The sequence below is a fragment of the Meles meles genome, chromosome 1 (assembly GCF_922984935.1).
Source record: "Meles meles chromosome 1, mMelMel3.1 paternal haplotype, whole genome shotgun sequence".
Classification (NCBI taxonomy): Eukaryota; Metazoa; Chordata; class Mammalia; order Carnivora; family Mustelidae; genus Meles; species Meles meles.
Window position 1 is genome coordinate 145,399,064 of NC_060066.1, and position 22,056 is coordinate 145,421,119.

Genomic DNA, 22,056 nt, shown 5'->3' on the forward strand with positions numbered 1-22,056 from the left:
TCAAGGTTAAGAAGCTTTTTGTAATTATTCCTTTCCCTAAAGTAGGCTGGGCTGCTTACTCAGTGGGGTGGTGACCTTGTCATACTGGGAAGACCCCGGGAAGGGCTGAACTGCTCTCGAGTGCAGGAGGGGAAGATGGCTGTAAGGTGGGACTCTGAGAGCTTCTGTTCAAAGTGTGGTAAGGACGGCCCCTGGAGATTCTGGAAGGCATCCTGGCCCACGCTGCACACTCTGAGGGTAGAGTCTTGGACTCTGTCACCCTAACGGTGACTGTTTTCTCCATCGCTGAAAAGCAGACTGTAGTCTTGTTATCTAATTTAAATCACCGTCTACCAAAATAACATTGCCGTGATTGCTGAAAATGGCCCCAGGATTCTGCGTTCCTCCATCTGAACTGGCGACTCATGCTCATGGGCATGAAGAGATGGGGCTCCCAGGCATCTGACCGGCCTGAGCCTTGCTCTGCTCAGTTGTGGGACCAAGACTGAATAGCGTACTTAAGATCATGGACTTCTGAGCTGCACTGCCTAAGTTCAAAGCCTAGCTCCACACCTTACTCTCTGTGTGAAAGTGTTATTTAACTTCCAGGGCCCCTCCGTCTGTGAACTATAAATGACAATGGTTGAGTCTGTCTCATGGGTTGTTGTGAGAATTAAGTGAGCAAAGGGTATTACCTACTGTGAGCAGAGCTCACTGCTGTTTTTATGTTCCCCATGAAGCTTACCTGCCCCAGGCTGACACCTGCCCCCTTATTTTCAGGCAGCCTCCTTCTGTTCCCCCTTGACCCTGAATTCCTGAGGCTCTTTTTGCAGTTCTGGAACATTTTGAGGATTTCTGTAGTTTAAATTGGTTGTTTCTCAGCTTTCCCTGCTGTTGGGGCTTGGGGTTCTCGCCTCTCATGCTTTCCAGCTTCCAAATACGTTGCTGTCATCTCCTTGTCCTTGTGGGCTTAAGTTTTTATTGGAGTTTACGCACGAGGAAGCAAAATTAGATGTTTGTATTGGACAGGATGGGAGAGCAGAATAAAAAGTTAGAGATCTTATGGGGCGCCTGGGTGGCTCAGTGGGTTAAGCCGCTGCCTTCAGCTCAGGTCATGATCTCAGGATCCTGGGATCGAGTCCCGCATCGGGCTCTCTGCTCAACGGAGAGCCTGCTTCCCTTCCTCTCTCTCTGCCTGCCTCTCTTGTGATTTCTCTCTGTCAAATAAATAAATAAAATCTTAAAAAAAAAAAGTTAGAGATCTTAAAGTGCTGGTTTTCAAAGCTAGGAGGGCACAAGATACCCCAGATAGAGATCAGGGCACTTGTGACAAAGCCTGATTAGGACGCTAAGAGGTGGAATTTCTAAAAAATAATGAAAAAATTAAAAAAAGATTATAGTAAGTGATGGTAAGTAAGCTGCCTGTCTTCTGACCCTTAACAAAAAGGAAATTTTTAAATAGCAATTGCCCTTGAAACTTTTAGGAGAAAACGTGCATTCTTTTTCTGTCTCTTGAATTTGTAACTCTCCTCCTGTCTTTAAAAAAGAAAATGTAAACACCCCAGGAGGTAATCAAAACATTGCCCACAGGGGCCAAAGAAAAACAGGGTGTGGGGGAAGGCTTTTTAAAATCCAGACTGCTTGAAATGATAAGGAAAACAACTCTGTAGGAAAAGGTAGAGGTGTATGAGAAAGGTATAAGGAATGAAAATACATTCCTTTACTAAGGGAAAAAGAAACTAATTTTGTCCTAAATTGAGATTGGTTGTTTAGAGAGGGAAAACTTAGAACAAAATTCTGAATGAAAAAGAAAGTTGTGGAAGGTTCTTGCGAAGGGGAATCTTTGGAAAGGAATTTTATGGGTGGTCAGGACCGATGAAGATTGGAACTAAGTAAATTTTAAAAGTACACTGGTAAAAGATTAATGTGGTTTTCTCTCTCTTTAAGAAGGCAACATTTTCTTGGATTGTTGGTCTGTTCTTGATAAAAAAAGTTATAAACAAAGGTTTGTAATTAAATTTAAAAATTATAGGGGCGACTGGGTGGCTCAGTGCGTTAAGCCTCTGCCTTCGGCTCAGGTCATGATCTCAGGGTCCTGGGACGAGCCCCCGCATTGGGCTCTCTGCTCAGCAGGGAGCCTGCTCCCCCCGCTCCCCTCCCCATCTCTGCCTGCCCGTCTGCCTACTTGTGATCTCTGTGAAATAAATAAATAAAATCTTCTTAAAAAATTATAAACTTGGGGCGCCTGGGTGGCTCAGTGGATTAAGCCGCTGCCTTCGGCTCAGGTCATGATCTCAGGGTCTTGGGATCGAGCCCCGCATCAGGTTCTCTGCTCCGCAGCGAGCCTGCTTCCTCCTCTCTCTCTGTCTGCCTCTCTATCCACTTGTGATCTCTCTCTCTCTGTTAAATAAATAAATAAAATCTTTAAAAAAAAAAAAATAAAAAAAAAAAATAAAAAAAAAAAATTATAAACAAAGGTTTATAATTACATTAAAACCCAGGTTTCTATGTTTTGTCTTTACCAGGTTTAGAAGGAACTCTCATCAGATTTTAGCCACGGCAGTTTTTAAGTCTTTTGTTACTTGCAGAGTTGCTGACTTACTCTGCTGTCTTGGCCAAATGCGTTCCTGCAAAAGTGCTTCATCTTCCAGGAGATTCGTGGAAAAGGCTTTGACAAGTACAGGTTTCTGGTAACTATGATCAATTTGCCTTCACGTAGGAGGGATGATGATAAACCTTCCAAGTGCTCCCCCAAGGCCACTTGCATAGCCCTGCAATATGTCATGGGATGGTGGCTGGGGACCTGTCCCTGTTCTCCTTCCTCACATTAGTATAATGTACATCAGTGACCATAATATTAACATGAGGGGTTTGCCTCTGCCATAGGACTTTGCTGGAGCGTCTGCGAGGGAAAACATGGGCAGGAAGTCCACAGAAAATTCAAGGCCCACGCACTGCCATGAGGTTTTGGGTGTCATCTGGTCCGGTAAGAATTACATTGTTCTAAACGTTATGATTAATAAGGTACAATCCTATCCAACCCCTAAAAATGTGAAGGAGGTACGAGCCTCTGTGGGGATTCGGGGGTTGGGGAAGACTCTGATTCCCGACCTGGCACAGGGCCTCCATCTCTTACTCTGCCGGGTAAAGAAAGGGCACATGTGGGACTGGGGATCAGAGCGGAAAGCTGGTTTTGAGGAAGCAAAAATAGGAGCAGAGCATACTAAAGCTCTGGGCATCTCCTAAGTAGGGGTAGCATTTAGGTTAAATATGTTTGTGACTCCGAAGATATGATGGACAGAGGGGAGTGCCCCTAGGGTTTTGGTCCCAATTCTGGCAGGGGGCAGAAACCCAATATACCCCGTAGAGCAGCAGCTCCAGGCAATGTACACAATGCTCCTCCGGCAGGGTCTCTCCCTCAGCAGCCAGGGGGTGGCGGTGTGGTCTGGCTGGTGATAACACGTGAGCCCGAACTGGACCATTAACCCAGCTGAGAGCTGGGCTGTACCAAAGGGATTAGCCCTGCGGCTTGGACAATGGGAAGCCAAGGTGAAGGATTACAAATAAGCCTTGTGGGGTCAAGATGTGTGGGAAGACTCTTCAGTCCATCGGCAAGATCTTGTCTGAGGCAGCCCTCACTGGTTTCCTGGCTGCGGCTCATAAGGCACGGATACCCCCTGGCAATGGGGAAGCTGATGCCCTACCTCAGTTCCAAGCTTTAGCCAGTGACCCTTCAGTAGGTGCAGCAGACTGGGTGCACAGAAGGAATGGCCATCCCAGTGCCCAGGTGGGATGGCGTATTGCCAATGATGCCAAATTGCCCTTGGAGTACAGTGACTTCAGTAATGAGGGAACAGGCTGTCCCGTGTGTTCTAAACAACGCTCAGGGCGACTGCTGAAAGAATCTGGGGCCATTTGCAGCTCCCAACCAGTGAAGAACTGGCCAGTTGATTATACCCCCCCCAAAAGTGAAGATGCTGTATATGGCCTGGTTTATGGGGACACTGAGTCTGGCCTAACCCAAGCCCTCCCCCGCTGCTGCGCACAACAGGCTGCCACCGTTAGGGGATTAGAGAAACTGAATACTGGTTATGGGTACCTGAATCAAACAGATAGCACTGGGGAGTTACATTTTGAAGCTCATGATATGTAAGACTGGCCAAAAAAAAAAAAAAAAGACCTCAAATGGAGGTTTCATCCCCTCTATGATCCGTAAGCAACAGGGTTGGTAGAAAGAAAAAATATTAAAACAGCAGATTACATTTTTTTTAAGATTTTTGTTTAATTTATTTGTTTGACAGAGATCACAGGTAGAGAGGCAGGCAGAGAGAGAGGGGGAAGCAGGCTCTCCACTAAGCAGAGAGCCCGATGCGGGGCTCGATCCCAGGACCCTGGGATCATGACCTAAGCCGAAAATAGAGGCTTTAACCCACTGAGCCACCCAGGTGCCCCAGCAGATTAAATTATTAACATATAAAACCACCTTTGGTCGGTTGGTTTTATTCAAATTGATTATTTGAATGATCAGTGATGAGGACCAGTTGCCCCAAATACCAGAATGGGGACCCCCTGCCAGGACCCCCAACACCAAAGAGGTGTGGAAAGTGGCAGGAAACAACTCCAGCTCCCGACCAGGGGACAACATGCTATGCTGCTGAGAACAGTAATCCCCGTCATGCCTGGGAAAGGAATTCTCTCCTGGACTTTGCGGTGGGGCTGACAGGGCTGGCGAGTTACTTCACATTCCTGTCTGAGGAGGAACTGCTCATTCTCCACTGGGATCCATTGTCCTGCTGCAAGCCGGACTTGTTGGAATGCATTATGCCTGAAATGGAACATCCACCCTGAGAGAGAGGAGACGTGGGGGTCCTGTTCTGGCATATTCTGTCCTCAGGCTATTTCCTCATGCCTGACCATGCTGCGTCCCCTGGCCAACAGGCACAGTATGCACAGCTGAGTCAGATTCCTAGAGCTGCCAACCTCCCTCTCTCCTCAAGCCCAGGTGGGCACTGTCTCCCTGGTGTGATTACCTGGCTGCTGTCTTTGTTCCCTCCACAGGCTCAGAGATGTTAGAGCATGCATAGAAACCCTTAGTAAATTCTGTCAGCAAGCCCTGAACGATAGCCCCCAAAATCTGTCCTTCCTGAACACTGAAATGACTCTAATGAGAAAAACTGCCCTCTAAAATAGGATGGTCTTGGACAGTATTCCTACCTCACAGGGAGGCACCTGTGCCATTATCAAAACAATGTCCTCAGCTCATGCCCGATGAGTCTGCTAACGTATCAGCCTAATTAAATCACACGAGAACACAGGTGAATGCCCTGAGTGGTCCACCTCCCAGCCTAGAGGATTTAATATGTTGGTGGTTTGGATCCTGGGGCTCTTGACAGAAACAGTTGTCACTCATTTGGGGAAGTATTGTCTTCATCCGTGTTTTCTCTTACGTGCGCCTGTTGCTATGGCATCTGCCCCTGTTGCAGCAGATAGGCAGCAAAAGGGCTGCCTCCGTGTTAAGGAAACCCCTTGCTGCCCACTCAAGGCTCACTGTGGAAGAGGGAGGCAGCAGGGGTGGAGTGTTGGGAGTGTCATCAAAAAGACATGCCCGCCAGTTGACGTGGGAGCGCTCTGAGGCTCCTCACCCCCTCCTCTGTCTTTGGACTATAGGTTCCCCATGACTTTCCTGCTCCCAGAGGCGGCTCCAAGGTCATAACCTTGAGATAGTGATGCAGTATGAAAACACCTGCACAATATATGTGTCTAAGCCCAGTCAGGACCCCTTTATAAGCTTTTTAAGATTTGGAGGGCTGCCTCGGGAATCCATTCATCTTGTTGTCACCCAAGACAAGCCTCGTGTGTAAGCTCCTTTGCTCTTATGAAAACTGCCCTGTGCCAACCTGGAGTGACCTGCCTCTTCCTTCCATCTCTCCCTGGCTTCTGTGTGCAGGGGCCAGTTTTGGAGCGCACCAGGAAAACTCCAGAAACCCCCTCCCCACGGCACCCATTCCAAACGTGGTGCTCAGTCATCCCTGTCAAGATCCCCTACTCCTCCATTTGGGGGGCCCCCTCTACTTTCAAACTGTTACAAGGAGTGCAAAGGGCCATGACACAAAAGTGCAGAGTGTTGAGGGGGTATAAATGGTACCGATGATATTGACTTGACTGAGTCAACAGGTGCTGGGGGCCAAAGGCACTGGCTTGCGGGGTAGGTGTCCAAGGCAGCCTTTCTCCTTCACCCCACCTTCATGTCGCCATTGGCCTAGACGGCCCAGCCCTTCCCATGTCAGCCCCTTCCAAGTCTGCTCTGCCGGGAGGCAGGACCCGCCTTGCTGAGAGTCTTGACCTGAGCCAGGAGGTGGAGGAACCCAGTCCTGCTGCGGAGTGACTGCTGTCATGTCCCCTCTGCAGCTTGGTCACCTGAGCCTCCTCGCCCGCCCACCACATGGCATCCCCGGGGTCGCTGTGCTGCTGCTGTCCCTGCTGCCATTCTGGGCAGAGGCCAACTGCCCTTGTCGGGATCCAGCGTTGTGCCAACCCATCACCCAGCACCCTGATTTCGAGGTCAGTGCCTCTCCCTTGCTCTTTCGGGTCTGGTTCTTATGGCCTGGTAAGAAGTTAAGAGTAAACCTGAGCCCTAAGAAGAGGTGGTGTGGGTGCAGTCACCAACTTTGATCACTCCCTAAGGGTCTCTTGATGGATTGCCTTCATTGTATGATGAGGAAACTCAAAGAGGTTGAGTAACTCTTCCCGGGCCTGCCTAAAAGAGGCAGGCAGGTATTCATAGGCAGGTCAGCCCAGGTCTGACCCTAAACGAAAATTCCTTTCGTTGCCCTGCAGGGCCTCTCGGGTGGCACTCTGAGCATACTAGCAAGGACATAGGATGATGAGGTATTTCCATAGTAGCAAGTTCCACTGTTTTCTAAGAGAATGAATATCTAGTATGAGAGATCTCAGCTCTCCAACAGGATATCAGAATGCAGAATGTTCTCCTTATCTTTGCTTCTCCCTATCTACCAGCCTTTTCTTTTAGGCCCCTCAAGACCGTCCAAGAAGGATGGTAAAAATAATTTTCTTTCTATCCATCTAACAGTTTATAAGGCTTTGGGGGAACTTTAATTGGACACTCTTTCACAGGCAATATGAAAATCAGCTGACACCTATGGTTTGATGCCTGCAACAGGAGTTGGAGGAGGAAAAGTTTAATCCTGTGAAAAATGATAGAAACCTCCTTTAACTTTCTGAGGCGCCTCCATCCTGTTCTCCAGAGTGGCTATGTCCATTTACATTCCCACCAACAATGCAAGAGCATTCCCCTTTCTCTGCACCCCCTCCACCTGTTGTGTCAGGGGTATTAAGGAGGGCACTTGTTATGATGAGCACTGGGTGTTGTAAGTGATGAATCACTGACTTCTATTCCAGAAACCCATGTTGCAGTGCATGTAGGCTCAACTAAGATTTAAATTAAAAAAAAAAAAAGAAGGAAGGAAGGAAACTTCCTAAAGGAAGGGTCAGGAGGCCAGGAAGGGGGAGTGCTCACCTCCTTGTCAAGTGCAGACCAGATAGGGAAAGCAGGGTCTTTGCACGTGTTACTACTTTACTGCCCTAATGGGGGAAAGAAAGACCTTCCTCCTTCCCAGCAACCGCACTGAGCCATGGCTACAACTTAGCCAATAAAAAGCCACTATACTTCAAACTTCCGGTTTACTCCAATCGACTTTTTGTTTATTACAGCCTTTCAAACTCCCTCCTTTCCTCTATAAAAGAGTGTTTTTCTCCTTTGTTTTGTGGTTTTGCTGTAGCTTGTTTGTCCTGGTTTGCAATTCTCTGCTGTTCCCAAATAGACACTTCTTTGTTGGTAAGATAGCTGACAGTTTTATTTTTAAGGTTAGCAGTACTTAGCAGAGGTGGGATCCAGAGAAGAACCACCACCACCCCCAGCCCCTCACCCCCCAACAACCAGCTCCGAGGCTGGTAAGGAAAGAGGTGCTGGTACCCACAAGCCTGAGCTCATTGTGTTCTTGCCCATATTGGGGTTTGAAGGTAAGTCTTGTCCTGGATTTCAAGCTCCGTGCTTTGTGTTTGAATTTTCTGGACATAACTTGGGATTTGTTTTAGGGCTTTGTTTTTGTTTGTTTTCTGAGAATACTCCCTTGACCCTTGGTAGGACTCCTGTTTGGAACTGGATTGTTCCAACTGGAACTGTGCTGGCCTTTGGTCTGATTCTTTTTGGAACCAGGCTGTTCTTGTTGAAACTGCTGTTTAGGAATTTTTCTTTTTAGAGGAAAACCTCCAGGAAATGGAATCCCAGACATCAGCCTGATTAGAGCATGGCCCGGCCAGGCTCTGGCTAGTTTTGTTTTAAAGCTATGGTTTCAGGGGCACCTGGGGGGCTCAGTGGGTTAAGCCGCTGCCTTCGGCTCAGGTCATGATCTCGAGGTCCTGGGATCAAGTTCCGCATCGGGCTCTCTGCTCGGCAGGGAGCCTGCTTCCCTCTCTCTCTCTCTGCCTGCCTCTCTATCTACTTGTGATCTCTCTCTGTCAAATAAATAAATAAAATCTTTAAAACAAAAACAAAAAAACCCCCCAAAACTATGGTTTCAGGGCCTTTGGCTCAGATACTAAAATATGGTGATCTGGGGGTTCTGGAGCCCAGCCCTATGTGGGGCTTCCTGCTCAGTAGGGAGTCTGTGTCTCCTTCAGCCCCTCTCCCTGCTTGCTCTCTCTTGCGCTCTCAAATAAAAATCTTAAAAAAAAAATTGGTCTCTCCTGTGCGCATTTATAACTAAACGGACTGACTTAACCAAAATGTAGAGTATCAGGGGCCATTATAAGGAATTTCCATCTCCCCAAACTTGCTTTACTCAAAGTTAGAAAGCTATGGCTCCAAAACAAAAAAACTGAATGGGATGATTATTTTAAATGGTACCTCAAGGCTTCCAAATATTCTCAGGGTTCTAAGTTTGCCTCTTTGCAAGATATTATTTCTAATATGAGACAAAAAAATTGAAAGGCATCAAAATGGCTTCTGAGGCCCCTTTCCCTCCCTCATCTTCTTTGCAGACGTGAATCTCTGTCTCCTTCCTTTCCTAAGTCTCCTAAAAACCACACTCTTTATTTTTTAAAAAACTTTTTTTTTTTTTTTTTAGATTTTATTAGAGAGAGAGGGAGGAAGCACATGAACAGGAAGGGGAGAGGGAAAAGCAGACTCCCCGCTGACTGCTGAGCAGAGAGCCCCAAGTTGGGCTGGATCCCAGGACCCTGAAATCATGACCTGAGCTGAAGGCAGACACTAACAGGTTGTCCATTTTTAATTAGGACATAGTCTTGAATAAATATGGATTACAAATTAAATTTCCACTATTAAATTAATAGTAGAAACATTAGTAAAGATACCATTTTAGTCAAAAAATAGTATGAATTATCATACAGAGAACATTCCTTTGAGCTATGGCAGAGGTTGACAGAAATATCAGTGAGGTGGATTACTTTGTTTTCCGGGAGTGAGTCTGAAATGCCCAGGAACCTTAAGAGCCAGGGCAGCTGACAAAAATATGGCATCTAATACATTTTTGACATAGGCATTTTAAATTTATTTCCATTGGAGATAAGGACAGCTCATCATCCCCAGAATATTCCAAAGTCATGAGCTACCCCAAAAACATACCAACAAACAGTATAAATGTTGCAAATTTTATCCTTGGCTAAGGTATGAACTCAAGTAAGGACATATGGTTCAGCCTGTTGGGCAGAAGTATCCAAAATGTAAAGGTGCTATTTCAGTGATTTCGAAAGGAGTTGCAATAGAATACTCAGTATGAGATTTACGATTTTCATCCTTTAGGTAAAACCCATCAGTTAACCATGAAAAACTTGTACTGGTTAGAGGAGTTTTATATAAATTGTCACAGGGATTCAAAGGTAATCGGTCAGCACTAAGCGGTCATGAGGGGTTTCATCTGGATTCAAATGTACTCCTTATTCTGAGATCAGGTACCTCAAGTATCAAACCCAAGTTTGAGAAAACTGCAGTTTTTCTTTGGAGACTTTAAGTCTCTTTAAGGCCAAAAATTTCAACAGGTGGATGCTTTCTTCCTATGCAGAGGTTTGGGAAGGGGAGAAGAGAAACAAATCATCTGTGTATCATGTAACAAGGTAGAGCCTGCAGAAAACTCTGTCATCCACATTAGCTTTTAAGGTTCATAAAAAGTTAAAAGGACTCTTTGTGAAGCCCTGGGCATTATGGTTCAGGTATATTTCCTTTCTTCCCAAGTGAAAGCAAAGAGATATCAGCTGTCCTCATCAACTGGTATACTAAAAAGATGTTGCATAGATCAATTACAGTGAAACATTTGCTTTCAGTGAGAATCCATGTTAGTGACTATGGGGGGTGGGGAGTAGGAGCCACAGGGTGCCAAGAAATAACAATGTTATTTATTGCTTGGAGGTCTTGAGCCAAATGTCTGTTCATGTCTTCTGCCCATTTTAGTTGGATTATTTGGGGTTTTGGTGTTGCATTGTATAAGTTCTTTCTGTAATTTGGATACTAACATTTTATTAGATATGTCATCTGCAAATATCTTCTCCCATTCAGTAGGTTGTCTTTTAGTTTGGTTGATTATTTCCTTCAGTGTGCAGAAGCTTTTTATTTTGATGTAGTCCCACTAGTGTATTTTTGCTTTTATTCCTCTTGCTTCAAGAGATCTATCTAGAAAAATGTTGCTACAGCATGACCAATATGAGAGAAATTACAACCTGTATTCTCCTCTAGGATTTTTATGGTTTCAGGTCTCACATTTAAGTCTTTAATCCATTTTGAGTTTATTTTTCTGTATTATATGAGAAAGTAGTCCTGTTTCATTCTTTTATGGGTAGCTGTCCAATTTTCCCAATACCATTTGTTGAAGAGACTTTTTCCCATTGCATATTTTTGCCTCCTTTGTCAAAGATTAGTGTCCATATAATTGTGGGGTTTTTTCTGGGCTCTATATTCTGTTCTTTGATCTATGTATCTGTTTTTGTGCCAGTACCATACTGTTTTGATTACTACAGCTTTGCCGTGTATCTTGAAATACAGGATTGTGAAACCTCCAGGTTTGTTTTTTTTTTTTCCCAAGATTATTTTGTCTATTCGAGGTCTTTTGTGGTTCCATAGAAATTTTAGTAGTCTATTTCTGTGAAAAAATGCTATTGGTATTTTGATGGGGATTGCATTAAATCTGTGGGTTGCTTTGGGTAATATGGAGATTTAAACAGTATTAGTTCTTCCAATCCATGAGTATGGACTATCTTTCAATTTGTGTTGTTTTCAATTTCTTTCATCATTGTTTTATAGTTTTCAGAGTGTAGGTCTTTCCCTTCTTTGGATAAGTTTATTCCTAGTTTTATTATTCTTGGTGTAATTGTAAATGGGATTGTTTTTCTTAATTTCTCTTTCTGCTACTTTGTTATTAGTGTATAGAAATGTAATGGGTTTCTCTATATTGATTTTATATACTGAAATCTTACTGAATTCATTTGTCAGTTATAGTAGTTTTTTGGTAGAGTTTTTAGGGTTTTCTATATACAGAGTGTCATGTCATCTGCAAGTAGTTACTGTTTTAGATTCTCCTTGCCAACTTGGGTGCCTTTTTCTTTTTCTTGTCTGATTGCTGTGGCTAGAACTTCCGGTACTATGCTGAATAAAAGTGGTAAGTGTGAACATCCTTTTCTCTTTCCTGATCTTAGGGGAAAAGTTCTGTTTATCACCACTGAATAGGATGTTAGTGGGTTTTTCTTATATATTGAGGTATTTTCCCTCCAAATTTGTTTGTGGTTGAATGGATGCTGTACTTTGCTGAATGCATTTTCTGAATCTGTTGAAATGATCATATGGTTTTCATCCCTTCTCTTGTTGATGTGATGTATGTTGTTGATTGATTTGTGAATATTGAACCACTTTTCTAGCCCAGGAATAAATCCCACTTGATTCTGAGGAATGATTTTCTTTAATGTAATGTTGGATTTGGTTTGCTAATAGTTTGTTGAGGATTTTTTGCATCTTTGTTCATCAGAGATACTGGCCTGTAGTTGTGTGTGTGTGTGTGTGTGTGTGTGTCTGTCTGTCTTTTTTTAAGATTTTATTTATTTATTTGACAGAGAGATGACAAGTAGGCAGAGAGAGAGGAGGAAGCAGGCTCCCCACTGAGCAGAGAGCCCGATGCGGGGCTCGATCCTGGAACCCTGGGATCATGACCTGAGCTGAAGGCAGAGGCTTTAACCCACTGAGCCACCCAGGCGCCCCTGTGTGTGTGTGTGTGTCTTTGTCTGATTTGGTTATCTAGGTAATGCTGACCTCATTAAGTGAATTTGGAAGCTGTCCTTCCTCTCCTATTTTTTGGACTGGTTTGAGAAAAATAGATATTAACTCATTTTTAAATGTTTGGTAGAATTCACCTGTGAAGCCTTCTGATCCTGGATTTTTGTTCGTTAGCCATTTTTTGATTACTGACTCAACTTCATCGTTAGTAATCAGTCTGTTCAAATTTTCTATTTCTTCCTGATTCAATTTCATGAGGTTATATGTTTCTAGGAATTTGTCTATTTCTTCTAGGTTGTCCCACTTTTTGGCATATTGGCATATTATTTCTGTGATACGGGTTGTTGCTTCTCTTTTATTTTTGATTTTGAGTCTTTTCTTTCTTTTTTTTTTATAGTTTTGGCTAAAGTTTATTAATTTTGTCTATATTTTCAAAGAAGTGGCTCCTGATTTTGTTGATCGGCCCTAATTTTTATTATGTCCACCTCCTACTGGTTTTGGGTTTTATTTGTTCTTTTTCTAGCTCTGTTAGGTATAAATATAGGTTGTTTATTTGAGATTTTTCTTTGTTCTTGAGATAAGCTGCGGTTGCTCTAAAATTTCCTCTGAGAACAGCTTTTGCTGCATCCCAAAGATTTTGGATAGTTGTGCTTTCATTTTCATTTGTCTCCATGTGTTTTATTTCCTCTTTGATTTCTCAGTTGATCCTCTCATTGTTTAGTAGCATATTGTATTACCTCCATGTGTTTGTGGTCTTTCTAGATTTTTTTTCTTGTGGTTGATTTCTAGTTTCATAATATTGTGATCAGAAAAGATGCATAGTATGACTTCTATCTTTTTGAATTTGTTGACTTATTTTGTGGCCTCACATGTGATTTATCCTGGAGAATGTCCCATGTGCCCATGAAAAGAATGTATTCTGCTGTTTTAGGGTGGAATATTCTGAATATATTGATTAGATCCCTCTGGTTCAATGTGTCATTCAAAGCCACTGTTTCATTTTTTATTCTGTTTAGAGAATCTATCCATTGATGTAAGTAGGGTGTTAAAATCCCCTCCTATTATTGTATTGCTGCTGATTATTTCCTTTGTCATTAGCTGCTTTATGTATGGAGGTGCTCTCTTGTTGGGTACATAAACATGTACATTTGTTATATATTCTTGTGGGATTGTCGTGTTTATTATTATGTAGTCTTTGTCTTTTGTTATAATCTTTGATTTAAAGTCTTTTGTCTGATTGATACCTGTGTATTGCTACCTCGGCTTTCTTTTCATTTCCATTTGAATGAGAAATGCTTTTCCATCCCTTCACTTTCAATCTGCTTGTGTCTTTAGGTCTAAAAGGAGTCCCTTGTAGGAAGCATATAGATGGGTCTTCCCTTTTTTTTTTTTTTTTTTTTTTTGTGGGCTCCATGCCCAGTATGGAGCTCAATGTGGGCTGAAATCAAGAGTCAGATGCTCAACTGACTGAGCCACCCAAGCACACACCCAAGTCTTGTTTTTTTATCCATTCTGTCACCTTATGTCTTTTGATTGGAGCCTTTAGTCCATTTACATTCAAAGTAATTATCGATAAGTATGTACTTATTGCCATTTTGTTACTTGTTTTTAGTTGTTTTTGTAGTTTTTCTCTGTTCCTTTCTTCTCTTGCTCTCTTCCCCTACAGTTTGCTGGCTTTCTTTAAGGATATACTTGGATTCCTTTCTCTTTATTTTTTTGTACATCTATTTCTGGTTTTTGGTTTGGTTGATTTGGTTACCGTTATGTTTATATATAACATCTTAGGCATGTATCAATCGGTGTTAAATGTATAATCACTTAAGTGTGAATCCATTCTGGAAGCACTAAATTTTTACTTCTCTCCCCTTCATATTTTCAGTGTATGGTATCCTACTTTACATTCTTTTATTTTGTGAATTCCTTGACTGATATTTATAGATACACTTAATTTTACTGGTTTTGTGTTTCCTACTTTTCTTACTCTTTCTTACTGTCTTTCCATTCAAAGAGTCCCATTTAACATTTCCTATTTCCTATAGCATTGGATTAGTGGTGATAAATTCCTTTAACTTTTGTTTGTCTAGGAAACTATTTATCTTTCCTTCTATTCTGAATGAAAACCTTGCTGGATAGAGTATTCTTGGTTGCAGATTTTGTTCGTTTGTTTGTTTTTTAGCATTTAAATATATCCTGCCACTCTCCTCTGGCCTGCAAAATTTTTGCTGAAAAAGCAGCTGATAACCTTATGGGATTTCCCCTATGTAACTGTTTGCTCTTGCTGTTTTTGAAATTCTCTGTTGATCATTACCGTTTGCCATTTTAAACACTTTGTGTCTTGATGTGGACCTCCTTGACTTGATTTTGTTCGAGGCTGTCTGTGCCTCCTACATCTGGATATCTGTTTTCTTCCCAAGATTCAGGAAGTTTTCAGCTATTACCTCTTCCAATACATTTTCTGTCCCGTTTTTTCTCTCTTCTCCTTCTGAAATCCCTATAATGCAGACATTATTATGCTTGATGGTGTTGTTGCATTCCCTTTAATCTATTTTCATTTTGGGTTTATGTAGGTATGGATGTATGCCTCTTGTTCAGCTTGATTGCTTTCTATTACTCTGTCCTTCAGGTCACTGAACTGATCCATTCTTCTGTTTCTTCTAGTTTACTATTTATTCTCTCTAGTGTTTTTTAATTTCAGTTATTGAGTTCTTATTTAGATAAAAGAACCTGTTTCATTCTTTTTGATGTTTTCTGTCTCTTTGTTGAGGGTCTGACAGAGGGTCTTCCCTCTCTTCTCAAGTCTAGTGAGTATCCTAATGACTGTCACTTTAAATTCTCTATCAGGTATTTTACTTCCCTCTGTTTCATTCAGCTCTCTTCCTGTGGTTTTGTCCTGATCATTCATTTGGGACATAGTCTTCTCCTCATTTTGACTAACTCTTTGTGTCTGTTTCTGTGTGTTAGGAAAGTCAGCTACATCTCTTGCTCTTGAAAGTAATGGCCTTATGAATAAGAGTTTCTGTGGTCCTCTGCAGGGCAATGTCCCCGGTTCACCAGAACCTGGTGCTTCAGGGATGTCTCTTATGTGTGTTGCATGTGCCCTCCTAATGTGGCTGAGCTGTGTTTGTCTTCAGACAAGTCATCATCTGCAATGGCTCTTTTTGCCTGTTGTGGGCAGAGCTTAGTATTTGTGCTGTTAGACGGTCGATCTGTGGCTGCCTTTGGCTTGAGTTGAGTTTGACCAGGTGTTTTCCAGGGATGCAGTAGCATGGAACTATAGGATACTTTTCTTGTGTTGTCCCCTGAATTTTGTTTGGTGGGAGGGGCCACCAGGTGTCTGCCCCTAGGCTACTGCCTGGTCTGTAGGTGGATTAGTCTTTGTGGTTATCTTCCCCTCTCCCAAGGGCAGGAGTCATTTTGGAGTGAGGATGGTCCCTTTTGGGGCTTGTAGACTGCCAGGTTTGTGGCAGTTTGGATGGGCCAGGCTAAGGCTGTACTGGAGGGGACAGTTCTGCAGGGGAATGTGGGGGCAGGATGGATGGTGCTAGCAAGGTCTGTACTGGGCCAAAGTGGGAGAGGAGCTGCAGCCATTCAGGAAAACTCCTGCCAAGGCCAGCCAGTTTGTGGAGGGGCAGATCTACAGAAAAACATGGGACCAGGTCATACTGTTAGTAAGCTATGTAGAGAGTGTTCGAGTAGTATTATCTTCTGCAGTTGTCTGTGTATCTAGACTAGGGGAGGGAAATGGCCTACCAGCTCTTTTGTTGTTAAAGCCTCCTAAAGATCCCTGCCCCTCCAACACACACTATTATTAAATCTCCTTCTTATATACCTCTGGTGTTTTTTAAACTGCTGCTCTATGCTGTCTCTCAGTGGGGCTCTTTGGTGTGCTGTCTCTTTAAAGGTGAGAACTCAGTTGCCTATTGCCCTCTGGGTCTCTCAGAGCCAAGCCAGCTGATTTTTTTTAAGTTCCAGGTATTAAGCCCCTTTGATTGTAAGAACTCACGAAATTTGGCCCCTCCCATTTTCAAAGCCTAAGATTATGGGGATTTGTCTTCTGAGGGTGGGTTCCTTGTGCCTGGGGTACACTGCCATCTGTACTTATGGCATCCCTCCCTCCTATGGACAGTCCTGTGGGTCAGTTTGGCTCTTGACCACATCTCTGTCCTTCCTACCCTCTTTGATGTGTCCTCTTCTTTTATATTTTGCTGTGGAGACTCTGTTCTTTCAGTCTTTGGGTCGTCATCAGGGCTCAAAAATAAGCATACTTGGGTAGAGCAATCTTATCACAATGTACTCTCAGGAGATTTTGTTGGATAAAAATACCTCCATAAAAAGTCTTCCTCTTCACTGGAAGGACCCTTACGAGGAATTGCAAACTAATTCTTGTGCCACAAAACTCTAGGGAATAGACTCTTGGATTCATGTAACTCACCTAAAGAAAGCACCAAACCATAACTGGACCGGATGGCATAAAAAATAAAGATTTCCTGGAACTGAAGCAGGTGACATCTGATGAGACAGCTTTCTCAGGATAGCTGGACCAGGCCTGTATACCTCTTTACTCATCACTTTTGATGCTTCTCTCTCCTTTGTGGGAAGACAATGCCTCCTCTTTATTTCCCAAGACCTCGTAAAAGGCAGAAACCTCTTCTTTTGATTATCACTTTTTTGGAAACCACTTCATCATGATCCCGGGACAAATTAGTTTTCCACTTGCTTTATTTTTGAAGGGTTAGAAAGTTCAGAATTCACAAAAGTCTTTCATCTGAGCTATTAATTGACTTTGGATTCTTATCCAGATTCACGGTTTCTGAGTTTGCAACCATAGACTGTATTTTCAATAACACATTTGATTCCAAATGGTTCTTTGAGATAACAATACTGTTGTAAAACATCTTTGAGTTTGTGCTGTTTTGTAAAAAGTTCATCAGCTACTGCTTCACGTTTATTCCTGCATTGTAACTTCTCAAGATGCCTCAGTTAATTCTTTTAGTGTGGTCTTCTAGTGTTTATGATTCTGTTTTCATGGTCTCTTTAATTGGAGCTTGCCAGGAGAAATACATGGTTCCAGGTTTGCCTTCATAGAATCTCTCTCCCATAAGTTGGAATAAGTGTCAATAAATATTTCAGTCGCTAGTTCAGACCTAGAGTCCTGGTTTAGATCCATTATAGAATTTGGAATTGGTATGTTACTTCTGTTTTGTATCTTTAATTTTTTATTTTGTTGCCTGTTATACTTTAAAAGAATGTTGTATCCACTAAGAGGATGCCCCCTCAACCCTCCGAGATGATTTCCAATACTTAGGACCTTGAGTAGATACTACTTTAGGTGAGAGATCCCAAGAGTTTCTCCCTCCTAATCTTCCTTGTTACTCAAATGTAACCTTTAGGGCTTTCCAACTGTAGAAGTACTTTCCCGCCAATGTAGGCTGTGGCAACAGGGGAAGATCCTTCCCCGTGCTAAGGGACAAAACCACTAAACGTGGAATACTTCCCTCTTGATCAGTTATGCTTTCACAAAAAGATCTTGATCAAAAGTGGGAAATGTGAAAATTAACAAAAGGAGACCTCACTTAGAATAGAGCTGGGAGGCCAACAGGGGGAGCTGCCATGTCCTGCCACTCAACAGCCGACCCAACAGAAGATGCCCGGGTACCTTGCCCATGGTGACTACTTTACTCAGCAAGAAGGATTTCCTCCTCCCCCAGTTAAGCCCAGGTAATTAGAGACTGTCACAACTCAGCCAATGAAAAACCACTATATTTCAAGTTTCTAGTTTACTCCAGTTGACTTTTTATTTATAACAGCCTTCTCAATTTCCCCCTTTCCTCTATAAAAGACCATTCCTCTCCTTTGTTCTGCAGATTTACCAATGCTGTTGCCATACTTTGCTTGTCCTGGATGTAATTCCCTGCTATTCCCAAATAAACTCCGTTTTTTGCTGGTAAAATAACTGGCAGTTTTATTTTTAAGGCTAACAGTCCAAAGGCAATTCTTTTTTAAAGACTGGAAAATTTCCAGTTCTTAATGTAACAGATTTTGAAGCAGAGACATTTAAATGCCAGTAAAAAGGTATATGTATATTGCTTAGAAGAAGTAAAGGTGGTAAAGTGTTTGTTAAAAAGGTACTTAGTGTGGCAACCTACATCTGAAAGACTTATTTATTGTGGCCTCCAGTACCTCTGTGGTATTATTCAAGGGAGCAAAGTTTTGTTCATTCATATGTTCATGATAAATGGTCTTTTTTGTTACTGACTTATATTCTTCAAACAAGATTAGACTACATTGCTCATTTTTCCCTTATATTTTCAGTTGATTCATCCAGTTATATTTTTAGAATTTCTATTATATCACAACCTCTCAGTATTCAAACTTAATCTAAACAAATTCAATCTTGATCAGAATTAAAATAGGGGATAATGTTTATGATGGGAATATGAGTCTAAAAACTCCAGAAACAATGGGCCATTCCAATTTCACATTCTATTTTTATTTTGGTGGGCAACTGCCTAAGAGAAAAATGGGTTATGCATAGTTAATTCTGAAAAGTAAAAAAATAAAAATTTAAGGCAACTGGGAAAATCAAGAAATGTCTGGTTTAACTCTTATACCCAGGTCTCCCCCACCCCTCACCCATCCATTCTTCAAGGATTAGGGATCTCTCCCCCTTTCTCATTTGTTAATGCAAATCTTATGTCCTACCCCTGCTTAAAACACTGTAATGACTGCCCACTCATCACAAGATAAAATACAAAATCCTCAGTAATCTACAAAGCCCAACTTGATCTACCTACCTTACTAGTCTTACCTGATTTCATGTACTTTCAGGATTTCTGTTCTCTAGCCCCACTGATACTCTTTAGGTTCCAGAAATTCAGAATTCTTCTGAGGTATTGAGACATTCACCCTTTTTGGTTCCCTCCGCTGAGAATGCCTTTTTATGGGTAACGCTCCATCGTGTCTAGGTCATTGCCCAGATTTCAGTTTTTCCCCAAAGTGTATAGTTCTCGAAGTTTCCTGCCCTGCCAGGGAAGCAGGCGCCTTTATATGCAGTCATGGCTGCTTGCATTCCCACGCAGCCCTTAACACTATTGTAACTGAACAGCTTATGACCCTGGTCTCTTTATCTTCTGTCACTAATGTCTAGCAATACGCATTCCCTAAACCTTACTAGAATTCAATAAATATTTGCTAAATCAATAAATTAACACCTTATTTGGGATCAAATGATCAGTGAGACTTCTGTACTTCTAGAATTATCTGTGGGGGGAAAATATAAATATATATATAAAATATATATTTCTGGTGAAATATAACATCCACCAGCTTAGAACTATTCTAAGAAGTCTGTTTTGCCAAAAATCATTCATAGTAAATGCAGTATCTGGTATATTTGTATAGATGGAGTGGCTCTATCTGCAGCAGCCAGAAACGAGTATTATCAATCAACCTCCCTTTCTCTTACTTTACTCATTCAATTAATTATAAAGTCCTGTTAATTTTGCCCTTAGGGTCTTCCATATCTGTTCATTTATCTTATTTATCTCTGCCTTTCTACAAGTTTAATTTGAGGTCCTCATCATCTTTGCGTAGGTTCTTCTGATAGCTTTCCTGTTATTCTTTCAGTTTTAGTTTCTCTTCCCACTTTAATGAAAGTGTTTTTCTAAAATGTATATATAAATGCATACCTAGAATGTATACATTCTCCTTTTAAAACCCTTTCCCTCAGGTTAATGTGCTAATTTCTCTGTGGGCTTACAAGGCCTTTTAGGACTTAACCCTGTCTATGACTCTTTGGCTCTTTACTGCTATCTCCTTCCAAATTCAAGGTGTCAGCTACACTCAATACGTACTCATGCAATCACCATGCTTTCTCTGCCTCCAGGTCTTGGCTCTTTCCACGATTTCTTCCTGGCCCTACTTTTGAGGCCTGGCTAATTTCTCCCACCACCAGTTATATTAGGACACCTATGTCTTACTTGCTGTTGTACTCTTAATGCCTGGCTTATGATCAGTGTTTAATGTTATTTTGGGTGATCAGCATTGTATTCTAGGTTTAAGTGATGATGCTTATCTTTGTTGTTTTGGCAGGTATTTGTTTTTGATGTTGGAAATAAAACTTGGAAATTTTATGATTGGTCCCAGATTACAACTGTGGTGATTTTTGGAAAATATGACCCAGAACTTATGTGTTATGCTCATTCACATGGAGCCAGAGTAGTGCTAAAAGGTGAGTTACAGTTTTTACCAGATATGTCTGGCCAGTTGGTAAGTTTACTTGTATTGTTTGCCATCCTGTCTTTCCAAAAAATTCCCTTTTCCTGTTTATCTGGTTTATTTTTTATTGTCCTACAATTAATCTTAGATACTAATTCATTTCACAGATAGTTATTCTTAAATAATTAAGCTACTATGATTTTGAGCAAAATGTGAATCATGATTAGCATAACATTTAGCTAGTCATAGTCCTCAATTTCTACTTCTAATTTGAGAATTATGTTACTTATTATTCATAATGGTTATTTTGGGGATTGAGACTTTATTATTATTTTGGTATATGATTTCTCTACTTGGAAAACTTAAATTGGGGACTTAGTACTCCAAACTAAGGTGATGTTTTAAAGGGTTTGTGAAATAAATGTCATTAAACTGCAAAAAGAAAATATGCACAAAAGATGTATATTTCTTCCATAGGAGATGCACCCTTAAAGGATATCATCAATCCTAGCTTCAGAGCATCCTGGATAGCTCAAAAAGTTAAGTTGGCCAAAACACAATACATGGATGGAATTAATATAGACATAGAGCAAGAAGCTAATTGTTTATCACCTGAATATTATGCATTAACCACTTTAGTCAAAGAAACCACAGACTCTTTCCATCGTGAAATTAAGGGATCACAGGTAAAAGTCATTTGTTTTTGTTTGTTTGTTTGTGTTTTTGGAAACTCCTCATTTTCCATATCAAATGTATTCATGAAGGTGTGACTAATAGAATCTCAGTTTTACTGAGTAGGAAAGAATTTCAGCACATATATTCTAAAAATATTTTCTGGAATATTTTCCAGAAAAAAAGAAAAATATTTCTTTTGAGGTTCTTATTAGAGATGTTTTACAGAATTTTAAGGGGCTCTGTTCTCTATCCATATGAAGACACAGCATTGAGATTGTTCCCCCTACTTGTCTTGCAGCAGGTTAGAGATATTAAATAGGCAATTAGATCAGCAAGAATAAGGAAATGCTTACCTGTCCAGGCCCTGCTTTCACCAGGGCAGGACTCCTGCCTAAGAGTAGACATAGTTCTGGGGGAAGTGTCTCACTCACTTCATAGGCTCTGAGTTACTTGTCAAGCACCTGATGCCCAAGAAAGCTCAAAGGACTAACTCCATAGAATGAGAGCTATGACAAAGGCTTCCGCATTGCCATAGTGAGCAAGATTAGAGCAGAAGATATAGCAGAAGGCATCTTGCCAGGCAATATATGAGTAATAAAAGATAACGTGGCCCTGGATCAGTGACCTCAAACCTGGTCCCATATTAAGATAACCAAGCCTTGTCTCTTCCCCTCCCCTTCCTCTCCTCTCCCGACTCCTTTCCTCCCCTTTCCCCCACCACTTCTCTTCTCTATCCTTCTCTCTCTTTTAAAGAGAGAGAGAGCATGCATGCATGCAAGCAGGCAGGAGAGGGGCAAAGGGAGGAGGAGAGAGAAACTTAAATAGGCTCCATGCTCAGCACAGAGCCTAGTACCAGGGCTTGATCTCATGACCCTGAAATCATGACCTGA

General features: G+C 41.8%; 1 protein-coding gene across 6 annotated transcripts in view; it reads left to right on the forward strand.

Annotated features, from left to right (window-relative positions):
* CTBS (chitobiase) overlaps positions 1–22,056 on the forward strand; it is a 70,234-nt gene that overhangs the window by 28,907 nt on the left and 19,271 nt on the right. For 3 of the 6 annotated variants that reach the window (XM_046019872.1, XM_046019882.1, XM_046019917.1), the window contains 5 exons: positions 2,505–2,669; positions 2,866–2,965; positions 6,388–6,540; positions 20,366–20,504; positions 20,969–21,177. In XM_046019872.1, coding sequence (XP_045875828.1) covers positions 2,505–2,669; positions 2,866–2,965; positions 6,388–6,540; positions 20,366–20,504; positions 20,969–21,177 — 766 coding nt within the window. The remainder of the gene's footprint in view (positions 1–2,504; positions 2,670–2,865; positions 2,966–6,387; positions 6,541–20,365; positions 20,505–20,968; positions 21,178–22,056) is intronic. The other 3 variants (XM_046019891.1, XM_046019899.1, XM_046019909.1) reach the window with 3 other exon arrangements.